At 34.2% G+C, this 12,772-nt stretch overlaps 1 protein-coding gene across 1 annotated transcript in view; it reads left to right on the forward strand.

Annotated features, from left to right (window-relative positions):
• Usp6nl (USP6 N-terminal like) overlaps positions 1-12,772 on the forward strand; it is a 167,339-nt gene that overhangs the window by 108,349 nt on the left and 46,218 nt on the right. Inside the window, exon 5 of the mRNA XM_077802713.1 lies at positions 5,318-5,357. Coding sequence (XP_077658839.1) covers positions 5,318-5,357 — 40 coding nt within the window. The remainder of the gene's footprint in view (positions 1-5,317; positions 5,358-12,772) is intronic.

A 12,772-nucleotide genomic window follows, 5' to 3' on the forward strand; every position in this document is an offset into this window, starting at 1 on the left:
CTGACAATATACTTTTTGATACTAAATTCCTGGAATTTTAACCTTTTGATTTAAATTGAACTATATAGTTAAGAATAGAGTTTAATATTTTGGGGGTTTTGGTAAGAATATTAAATGCAATAAATGAGTTGTATTAATAATTTATCAGAATTAAACATACATGGATAACAATTATATTTCTAGAATAATTATGAAATATTTAATTTCATATAAATGCATTTTAAAAATAATTGGCAATTAGAATATTAGGGTTATGTAGCTTAAAAATGAGCAATGAAAAGAAACGCCATTCATCTTCCCTACTATAAATGTATTCATGATATTGCTTCTCAAAATTAATCCCATTTATCGTGAGTATATTATATAAAGAAAGAGTTAAGAGAAACCTAGACCACTACAATAAAACAGTGAAAGTGAATTTTGACTCTTAAAAAACATCCCACAAGATGATGTGAATCTGCTTGTTATGATTCTGGTATTGTTGAGTCAGCTTCCCATAGGTTAGAGACTTCTGTTCATCTCTATACATTTGTTACATACAATTTAAGAATTAACCGACTTTTCATTCAAATTTACTCTTCCAGTTTTGTTTATTGTACATAGGGAAAAGCTAGGAATATCTCTGTGTGCTTTTTGTGGCTTTGCTGGTCCCTGGTCAGTAAACTATAAACCATTTTACCTGAAAACAAGAATCAGTAATTGCTTTGTGTACCTTAAGAGTATTGAGCCTTTGAAGAAATAAAATGTAAGAATGCTTTATTAAGTTCTGGAAAAATACTAGACATTACACATCTGAAACTTTTTCCCAAGGTATTATAATCAAAAGACTTTGAATTTCATTGGACTAGCAGAGCAATATTTAATACAGTTCTTAACCTCTCCTGTCTTTTAAATCAAACTTGACCACGAATGTTACAGGGAATGATTACACATTCTTGTGGGTCAGTATGTAGTTCCCTCATGTAAATGAAGTTTTGAAGTCCTAATTTGAGCATTAAGACTGTTAAAGTCTATAGGTCTCAGATTTGTGTGCAAATAAGAATTAGGTAGAAAAATTAAACAAATAAAAAACATTTGGGGTTCTATACTAGATTTTGATTCAGAAAATAGGATACAGCTCAGTTGTTTTTGACTTTCCTAGATATTTCTGATGGGACTGAACCACAGTAATAATGTTTTTATCATAAAATGGTCCAATATAGTATGAAGTCCATAAGAAAAATTTGTGCATTCCAAAGTGGTCTCTTAATTACCTAAATTTTCTTCTTTTTGCTGGAAAAACATGAATTTGGTCTTAGAAACAATTAATTTAAATTTGTTTTTCACTCTGTGCTGAGGTTCATTTGGCTTCTAGTTGGAAAAAAGTCAATAACTTAGGTTAGTAATGCTAGTTAATATTCATGAATACTTAGTGTGTTCTAAGACCTTTACATGAATTAACTTACTTATTCCTCTCAAATAGTCTTCAAGGTAGGTGCTTTTTTAAATCTCCCTGTTTTTATATAGCAAAACTGAAGCAGGAAGAGGTCAAATAATTTGCCCAATGTCAGGTTTGGGGGGTGGATCTGGGCAGTCTCACCACAGAGGATGTGTTTTGCACTACAGTAGTATAATACTGGCTACATCCTTCTTGTATTTTTAATAAGAGAAATATAGAATAAGTTCTATGAAATGCCTAGAAAAAAAATTGAAAGGATGGATGATGGGTGAGAGGAAGAATGTCTAATGAAGATACTGTTAGAAATGATCATGTCTGTCAAGATAGATGCTAAGATAGCCAAGTTCAACACTTATTAGAAGATGAACCAGTTGCCAGTTGTCACACTGTCATACTAATTTTTTTCCTAATTTATTCCATGAAGCAGCCTGAAAGCAGGTAGCACAAATGAAAATAATGAAGCATAGAAATGGATTTGAGTGTAATGTTAGGCTTTATTAAATTTCACCAAAGTCATTGATTTTTGTCACAATGCTTTATTTTAGTAAAACACGTTCTTCAGAGATTGCTGCTGGTGGCTTTTGTTGCATGTCCCTGTAGACTGGAGTTTTTTTGCACTGTTGAATAAGTCACCTGATGTGAGCATTTAGATATTACTCCCTGTCCCACCTTGATTGAAAGAGCTTTTCTTTCTGTTATTTGTAATTTTTGATTGGTTCTGCAATGAAATTGGGTTTTAAGTTCAACGTCAATACAATAAAATGACAAAAAAAATGTTGAAATTGTTGTCTTCTCTGAAGGCAGCTGAATTCAAATATAATTATAGTTTTGGAAACTTAAATTACTTGTTATGATATGTGAAGGAGGAGCAGTGATTAACAAATATAGTATACTTTGGTTTCACAGAGGATTTCACAATAAATATTAAAGCTGCTGCCAAATCGGCCTGGCTCCCATGTTGGAACAGCAACATTTTTGTTTAGTTTTCGGAATAGGGTGTCATCTCCAGTCTGTGCCTGTGATGGGGTTACAGCTGGTGGATGGAGAAATTAAGCTTATTGAAGAAGTTGGAAAACTTTAAACATGCTAATCAAAAACTGCTAGTCCGCTCAACAAAGAATGCCTGGTATTTGGATAATGAGAAATAATTCTTTTGGGTCATAAGTTATTAGTAGATGAATTAAAAGGAAATTATATCAAAAATAAAAAAGATAAATTAATAGCAAGCATCAGGTGTTCAGTTACTTATCAAATTTGTATATTATGGAATTTAGCAGATGGACTGTAGTTTACCAGAACTGAATAAACATATGAGAACCAAAATAAAGGTGTTTTTGTTTTTAAAGATTATCTGTTTTTGCTTACAAGAGCTTGAGAACTCTTTCTACTGATCCTGTGCATTCTGACTAGCTAGGTAAAACTTATTTCAAAACCAAAAATTAAATTTAGGTAATGTATTAAGCTTATTGATCTTAACAAATTAAGTTTCAAATTTCCAAATGAACGTTTATCTCAGTGACAGAAGTATTCTCTCTGAACTGTTGAGAAATCATAAGCACACATACTCTAATTAGTAATACATTTCAAGTTTAATAGTGGATGAAAACTATATCCAGTTAAAATCTCTCTCTTTCCCCTGATGACTATGTCATTGTTTTTAGTTATTGTATTTCCATGAGGAAATATTGTTATTTTACTTAAAAAACAACTTTTAAGTGCCCTTAAGCCCTTATTCCCTAAAACAGGGGTTGTCAAACATTTTCTGTAAAGAGTCAATACTGAATGTTTTTGGCTCTGTGGGGGCCATATGGTCTTTGTCACAACTATTCTATCTATTACTGTAGCATGAAAACACACATAGACAACGCCCAAATCAATGAGCATAGCCATTAAAACATTATTTACAAAACTAGCAATGGGCCAGACTTGACCCATGGGCTGTAGTTTGCTGATGTAAAGAAATACTCTGTATTCACCCAGATGCGGTCCTTCCTCTTTTCTGCGTGAAGGATATTTGTGTGGCAAGGTAAAGATGTATCCACGCACGTAGGTACGCATTCATCTTTCTGTCCACACAGTCATTCACCAACATTGACCTCAGCATGCCAAGTGTCTTCTGGACATGGCACAGAGGTCTTGATGAGGCCAGGAAGCTCCTTGGAAGACTGTACACATTACCATCTGCCAACACAGAGGTAGGAGTGCAAGGTTTTGTGGAGAGCAGTGTGTGTGCACATAGCAGATTCTTTATGAAGAGTTTTAGAGATAAGAAATAATGCAAAAAAACTGCATAGGGAAACTGAACTAACATTCTTGCTGTCTTATCCATCTTGAAGGCTTTTAATTTTAAACCTCAGAAGTTTCTTTTCTTCCTCAGAATTGCTTTCTCACCCTCCATCCCTTTTCTTCCTGTGTTCTTGTGCTAGCTAAAGAGCTCCATTTGCATCCACTGGATTAGATAGTGCTGAGCATTGCTATGTTAGGTTAAATAACTAAATGAAAATGTTGGTTTTCTTATCTGTGAAGTGAGGGATTTGGACTCTTTAAGATCTCTTTTGGCTATTACATTTTTTCTTGTCAGTTCCATTTCTGTGGCTTAAGGGTTCAAATAAGGACTTTGCAAAGTAGCCAGAGTGTCTTTGGAATCACTGAACTTATTAATACTGATCTGTCATGCTCCTCAAAGTGGTACTGTTTTAGGGAAAACTATGTACATGTTGTTGCTGAAACATCAGTACTACTTTGAAAGCCACTGAAAGCACATTACTTAGTTTATGGATAATACATTGTTTCTATACTACTGACTGTTAATGTAAAGGTCTCAGATTATTTTATATTAGAATTCTAGTATTACACAAGTTCTATGCCAAAGAAATTAATTTGATTGGTTTTGTATTTTTTCTTTGTTTTTAAAAAAAATTTTAAATTTTAATTTGTTATATATGACAATAGAATGCATTACAATTCGGATTACACATATAGATGTAAATGAATTCTTTTTCTATTATTATTTTTTTAAATACATGACAACAGAGTGTATTTTTTAAAAAATCATCTCTTAAAGTTTTAACAGTGAATTGCTTTTTTTATTGTATAGAATGAAAGTGAAAGTTTTCTTTTTCATTCACAAATCCCCTAGAAGCTTTTTTTCTTTATGATAATTTTTATTCGTTTGTTTTTATTTTTGTGGTACTGGCCTTTGAACCCAGGTCCTTGTGCATGCTAGGCAAGCCCTCTACCACTAAGCTACATCCTCAACACTATGCTAATTTTTGAAACAGTCAATTATTATACACCTTAGTTGGACTCTAGAGTAAAGGCTGATAGACCGACTTGTGTGCCAAATTAAGCTCACTTCCTGATTTTATAAAATTTTTTGTGGGAACAATGCCACAGTCAGTCAACATGTTATCTATGGCTGCTTTTGCACTATTGTCTCAAGAGTTGAATAGTTACGAAAAGATTGTATGATCCACAAAGCCAAATATATTTACTATTTAAGTATTTACCTTGACAGAAGAAGTTTGCCGACTCCTGGTTCTAGAGCAGCATCATCAAGTAGAACTTTCTGCAGTGAAGGAAATGTTCAGTATGGCAGCCTCTAGCTACATAGTTAATGAGACTGAATAATGCTGAATTTTATTGAATTTTAAATTACACTTAAATAGCTACATGTAGCTACTGAATTGGACAGGGCGGATCTAGAAATAAGATAAGGACATTGTGGTTACAGAAAAGCAGTTGTTTTCTGTTAAATTCAGTGGAATGGAAGCTTATATAACTCTCGTGGTGGCAAAAAATATTGTACATCATTGTACATAAATAATTTTTAAAAGTCTGCTCTGATTTCAACTATTTCACATATGTTATTCTCTGCAGTGAGGAGGAGCTCCCATTTCATAATGCAGCTGTGGAACGGGTAAGTCCATTTATTTGTAGTTACTGATGAATTGCCTTTATTGAATGAACCACCTTGGTTATTTTGAGTGCCATATTATATGGTACAATCATTGTTAAAATTTAACACTAATTATGTCATGCTTAGAAGGGAATTAAATTAATGATGAAATAATTTTAGGAGGGTCTGTGAGATTCTGAAACATACTTGGAAATAAGGAAAGAGAGCTGTTACTGGAAATTACTTGAATTCTAGTATGGGAGGCTGCGATCTCACCTAGGCCTTACCTTAGTCTGTGAAACCAGCCTCTCTGGGGAAGGACCCTGGGCAGACAACTTTTAAATAGCTTCACAGTGATTCTCAAGACCAGTAGCTCTTTGGAAAACAACTGTTTCAGGAGACCCAATAAATTTCCTATAAATAACAGCAAAAAACCATTTTATATGTTCAAGTAAGTATCTTCACACTTTTAGGACTTAGGCAAGTGTTACATAGTAAACATGTCAGCCTTTTTTTTCCCTACTCCCCCCCCCCCCCGCCCCTGCCTTTTCTTTTTTAAACCTTTCCTCCATCTACTTAGCAAGGAGCTGGTTTTCTTCATGAGTGTGAGAAGTAGGGACTGAATATTCTAAGAGTGCTCAGAGTTTCCTTTCTCCTTTGCCATTTTTTTCTGATCTCAAAAATGAATTGTAGAATGAAAGTGAAGGTGTCATTTGTGATTGTTGTCTGTTTGTGTATATCCAGTGAGGGAAAAGGACTGCTGAGACTGGTATTGTAATATGAAAAACATTTTAGAAAATCTTCCTAATACCAAAATTTTCTGAAAATCAAAACTATAGCAAAAGCTTAAGATGTAGGCAAAACTGCCATGTACATGTGTAGAGAGCCCTACAGTCACTTCCTGCAGTTGAAAGACTCTCTGGTTCTCTCTCAGTATCATAACCTAGATGCTTTGGCAAAGGGACTTCTTTCTTTTAATAGCTGCATTTTTGAGTAGCAGTTATTTGTCTTGCACTAGACTAGCTACTGCATAGAATTCTAAGATCAAATAAAACAGTTTCTGCCTTTGGGAAAAACAGTTTCTGCCTTTGGGAAATTTCAATTTTTATTAAAGACCGTACAACAGATGACCCCCTATCCAGTGCTATTAGGCTTATAATTAATTGGTTGTTTCTAATGAATTTAATATAATGAGTCACTCATCAGTAAAAAGGGATTATGCATACCTTAATAATTTATTTTAAAGTAAGATGTAATTTTATCCTTATTTGTCAAATTTTTATTGGGGCAGGACTTTGAGGCTATTGATTAAGGTTCTAGAAGGCCTTTCATACATCAACCACACTTACACTGCATGACCTCCTACTTGTATAGTTTTGGCTTCTTTAAAGTGGAATGAATACTTAGACTTATGCAAAGCAGTCTAAAGCTAGAAACTTTTTAGTTTGTCAGATTTCCCCCCAGTTTTTCTGTTTTAAATTCATGTATTGTACAGCGAGTGCCTAGATCTAGTTGCCATGCTCTCCACTTCTAGGAAACTAATAAAAATTTTCCTTTTACTTTTTAATTGAATACAGTCAGTGAAGAAAATAGCCTTGCTGAAGGCTCTAGTTGTTACAAAGCATACCCTTGAAGCATATATGCTTCCTGTGATTTGGGAATACTGACATGCTGGTGTGTGATCAAGTGATCATGGCTTTAGTTCTAGCTTTGCAGATGTATTATTTTACACGAGGTAGCTCTCCATTTAGAATTGGGATAGTGATCCTTCCTCATAAGAGGATTAATGCTGGTATTTACCAAGTGTTTTGGGTCCCCCCAAACAGGCAATTAAGCAAATAAACAAACACACTTATTATATTTAATCTGCAGAGAACAATATTAATAATGGATCATATTATTTCTTTGAGCTTATTAATGTTTTTAATAAGGAGAGTTTATATAAAACTATGAATTTATTTTATAGATTCAGCAATTTTTTCATATAGTGCAGTATTTTGCCTGATGAATACAGTATTGGAGCCCATTATTTCTTAAAAAATGATACCTTAAGTTTACATGGTTTGAAACCTTACTCAAAATACATAACTAATGGGCTTGCCATTTTCAAAATGTTCTGTAAAAACAGACCCATTCCTTCTTGTACTTCTTGTCCTCTCCTGACCTCTGCTGGTGAGATCTAGGCATGGATGATTCCTGTCAACTTCATCTTCATTCATTGTCTTAATTGTATTAGTTGAAAACAGATTAATGGTAAGAGATGGGGGAAAACAGTTGTTGTTTTTTTTTTCTTTTTAACTATTCTCTCATTTCATGGATCTTAAAAAAATGCAGTTACCAAGATGTATTTGATTTTTTCTCCAAACACTAAGCAGTTCTTAGTAGATACTGATTGGATTTTTATAGATTCAGCAATTTCTTCATGTAGTGCAGTATTTAACTCAATTTTGGCAATAACTAGAGTTAGCATAAACCTCACAGGTTAAGACTCAGTCTCAGAAGAATGTTTCTGATGTCAGGCACAAATCAAAAGCCCCAGGTTGTCACCTGTACTTCTGAATTATGGGCTGTAAATAAGAGGTCCCCATGACCTACTCCTCTGGTTTGATCATTAGCTATAATTGCCCACAGAACTCATGAAAGCATGTTTACTTATTATTACTCATTTATTTATTTTAAAAGGAAACAACTCAATAGCCAAATGGAAGATGCATAGGACAAGGTAGAGATACCCTTTTTGGGTATGCAACCCTCCAAGAGTTCATCAGCCTGGAAGCGCTCCAAAGTTCAGGGATTTTTATGGATGTTTTATGATATAAGTATGATTGATTGTTCATTCAATCACTAGCTTCTCTCCTGTTTTTAGGGGATAGAATGTGGAATTTATCCAGGAGCCCACTAAGAGTCACATCATTAGAATAATAGATTCTCCTGTTACTCAGGGAATCCCAGGGATATTAGAAGCAGAAACAGGGGAGTAGAAACCAAAAATGTATTTCTCATTGTGTCACAATATCACACTAATATTCAAGTAGAATAAAAGCATATGAACACTTGAATTTAAGCAAAGTTCTAAGGTGTCTTATTCTTAAAAAGAAGGCTGTTTAACAATCATCTATGGATTGTGTATGTTTAACTTTTGTTAGTGGCAGGAGATTTAGGAGCAAGCTGTTCAGATGGACCTATACAATTAAAAATATTGTCTCAGATCACTGAAGGATGAGAGGTAACAAGGATGATCATGAGTTCAGTTTTAATCCTTATACCCTCCTTAGCCTAATAGGAGAGGCCAATTCTGACTTGGAGGCAACATTAACTTAAGACAGTAGGTTATCATAAACTTAAAGCAGAAGTTTAGTCTTTCCTCTGAAAACAGCCCTTGGAAGTAAAGTACACAATGGTGTACTATTTCTTTGCCAGTAGGGGTAGTGGAGAGCTAACAAAGGGGGAAAATCAACCAACATTAAGCCCTCTGCATTATTTTCCCTTGGCTGTTTGTTTTCTGACATTTTGAAGGGAAGTGGAATTTTCTCATGCTACAATCTCCTATACAGTTTTAAAAATTGCAGTAATGAGCACATTTGGCATATAGGTCTTAATTTGTAATATAGGTCTTTGAAGGGGAGAGATTTCTGATCATATAGGAGGCAGTCTGCCAAATATGAGACAATTAAAGCTTCAAAACATATGATAATGAATTATAAAACATTGAATAAGACTGGATACCATGGCACATATCTATAATCCCAGTGGCTTGGGAAGTTGAGGCAGGAGGATTGTGAGTTCAAAGCCAGCCTCAGCAAATGAGAGGCGCTAAGCAACTCAATGAGACTCTGTCTCTGAATAGTATTCAAAATAGGACTAGGGATGTGGCTCAGTGGTTGGGTGCCCCTAAGTTCAATCCCTGGTACTCCCCCCAAACCCTACAAAATTGGGGAATACATGTAGGGTATTTGGTATATGATTCTTTATGAAGTAATGATGAATCAATTTTAAATTTTCTTGGGTATAATAATGGTACTGTGATTAATATAATGTGCTTTTGTTCTTAAGTGATATATACTTGGAAATATGTAGAGTTTTTTTAATGGATCAGCTACCCAAAAAATAAATAAATAAATAAATAAATAAACACCCAAACTATGGAAATAAATTAAATCTGGCAAAAGATTAATAATTCGTAGATCTAGGGTAAGGTACATACAAGTATACAATGTGCTATTCTTCCAGTTTTTTTTGCAGGTTTGAAATATTTCAAAAGGAAAATTGAGAAAAGTAAGATGTTTATACATGAAAGCAACAGAATCAATTTTCAATTTTGTATTTTGCTGCCTTTGGGCAGAATTTTGAAAAGTGTTGCTAAAGTAATGGAAGGATACCATCTCCACTATCATGCTATAGAGAGATTTACAATTTACCCTGGTTATTCCTATATTATAACAATCAGGCTGTATTAAATGATCAAACAATCAAAAGTAACATTCTGATTTTTTATCTATTTAGATTCATTCTCCTTCCCACCCTTCCACCTTGGGACTACAGAATGCTAACAATCACTCCATAGTTCTATTCAGTTGTCTTTTCTTATGTAACTTTTATTTTCTTTAAAAATGTCTATATAAGTTTTCTTTTCTAACAATCATTGCTTTAGGTGAGGAAATTAAAAGATGAACATATGATGTGGTCCCTGTGTCAAGGAGTTCATATTTTAATATTAATAATGTGATTTGGATCTTTGGGAAGCTAGAACATGAAGTATTGAGTGCTGAAACAACAATAATAATAATTTTCATTTTGTAGATGAGACAACTAAGGTACAGAAGAATTAAATAATTTGCCCGAAGTGAAAATAATAGACATAGCTCAGATTTGAATCTAGGCCAGCTGGGTCCTTAATCTATGGTATGGATGCTGAGGGAACAGTTAATCTTGCTTGAGACATGGGTATATTTGGAGAAGTTCCAGACCTTGGGCATTTGACCTGCATCTGGAGAGAATACATAGGATTTTGCCAAATGAGGAAAGGAAGAGCATCATAGTCAGAAGTATACCAAATGGTCTAAGAGGCATGAAAATGCAGCATGTTTTGGGAATGACAAATAATTTAGAATAGCCAGATCATAACAGTAGCTGCCAAGTGAATCTGGAAGGTTAGTCAGGCCTTATTGTTAAGGGCCATCAGGTATGCTGTGTTGAGTTTGAACTTTATTTGTGGATTATGAGTTGCCTTTGAAAGATTTTAAAGTAGACACGTTTAAAAGTTGTGGAGGCTGAACTGAAGACAGGAATGTCAGTAAGGAGCCATTGTATTCTTCCCAGAGCTATGATTACTTGTATGAGGAGAGGAGAGAATGGAAAAGAGACAGGTGGGACCAGCAAAGTATTATTTGGGTGTGGAAAACTCAAAACAACTTTGAGATTCCAATTTGATTGACATGGTACTTAGAGATATTATTAATTCATGTCAGGAAACAGAGGGTAATGGCAAAATGTTTGGGGAAATCTTTTTGGATATGTTGAGTTTAAAATATCTGTTGAACTTCTGGGTGGAAGTTCTGATAATCTGTATATTCTAGTTTCATCTCTGTGTTGTTGATGAGTCTATGGCAAGTTGATGTTTCTTAGCCTGTTTTTCTAGAGCACTTAAGTTCACATTTATCACATTTTCAATTATTTCACACTTCAAAATAATTATTTAGAATAATTAGCTTCAGCATGTATTGGTGAAAAAGTATATTTTATCCATAAATTACAGATTCATGAGTAGGAGGGGAAAGACTTGTGTTGCATTGAAGTCTGGTATAGCTGAACTGACAGAATTATGGAGTTTAACATTTAAACTTGATTGATCTACTGATACATAATTTTAAAGTTCTACAACCTGGGAGCTTCTCCAAGGTATAACTTTTGTCCGTTCTTTCTTTCTTTCTTTCTTTCTTTCTTTCTTTCTTTCTTTCTTTCTTTCTTTCTTTCTTTCTTTCTTTCCTGATGTCGGGAAAGAAAAACATATTTAATGATTCTTAAAAATTAGAGTGTCTGTTTTGTCCTTGTATAACATTTAAAATAATCTATGTGTGTGTGTGTATATATATATGATAAACATTAGAATACAAAAGTGTCTCTTTAAAAAAAGAATGACTACATCCTAAAATGATTTGTTGATAATTCATAGTCATAAAAATGAAAGATAGTAAGAGATCTGCTAGAACTCAGCAGAGTTGTTCCTGGCAAAGTGTATGTTATTAGACTCTTGGGTTGGCTTAAATTACTTGGTATTTTTCAGTTGGTGGGAAAAGGGATTATGCTTTGAAGAAGTCAGGAGAGGAAGTGTAGAAGAACAAAAAAATACCAAATGGCAACTTAGACCAATCTCAGTTTTTCACAGCTTGGCCATCTCTAAAGTCACATTTAGCAGAAACATTAATTAGATTTCAGTACCCCACTGAGTTTTAAAATTAAACATATTTCTGGAACCATCTGTAACATTTTATCACTAATAATATAATAAAGACTATGCTTAACCTTTTGAAAAATAAAAATTCTAACAGACTATTTTTGCTCACAAGCACTATTTTATTATGAAAAAATTTATAAGTGAATGTAAAAGAGTTAAAAAGTGGAACTGGGAGTATAATTTGGTGGTAGAATGCTTGCCTAGCATGTGCAAGGCCCTCAGTTCAATCCCCAGCGCCACCAGGGGGTTAAAAAAAAAGTAATTGAGTTTTAAGAATATAGCTAAAAATAATGTAAATATTCTCATTGGTGAGAATTTCCTAAATTCAAGATTTTCTCTGGGGTTCTTTTAGATCTAAAAATATTGGCAGTGGGTTTATGCCATCTGCCAACATATAATGCCTCCTTGTTTGAGGCTGGATTGAAGCCAGTCAGAAAGGAGTCGCTGTCTTTATCCAGGAGCTGCAATTGCCTCGGTACATCAGAGAAGAATAGAAACCAGAGGTGGAAGATGTGGCCCCTAAGAATGCAGGTCCTCAAGCCAAGATGCCTGTCTCTGAACTCCTCTTCTAACCTTAATGAGGCCTGTTCCTTAATCCCTTTGTGCCTCATTTTCTTTATCATGAAATGGAGATGACCACACCCACTTTAGTGGGTTGTAAGGAGCATAAGATGCATCCTCAAAACTATTCCCTTTCCTGCATACTCTTCTATTTCCATTGCTTTTTATTCGTACAACTTATTACTCTCTCAGGCCTGAGTTTTTAGGGGGAAAAAAATCTTTCTTCTGGAAACCAAAGAAGTGAGGAGCAAGCATTTTCTGTCTCACCTGTCCATTCTCCACTTCATCTCTCATTTCAATTTCATGTAACATACACAAGACCCTTGCCTACTTTGGAAGCCTCATCTCCTGATATTTCCTTTCTTTAAGCCTTTTGGGACTAATCCCTAGGGTGCTGAATCAGCTTGGAAATATACATTTC

The sequence above is a fragment of the Urocitellus parryii genome, chromosome 9 (assembly GCF_045843805.1).
Source record: "Urocitellus parryii isolate mUroPar1 chromosome 9, mUroPar1.hap1, whole genome shotgun sequence".
Lineage (NCBI taxonomy): Eukaryota > Metazoa > Chordata > Mammalia > Rodentia > Sciuridae > Urocitellus > Urocitellus parryii.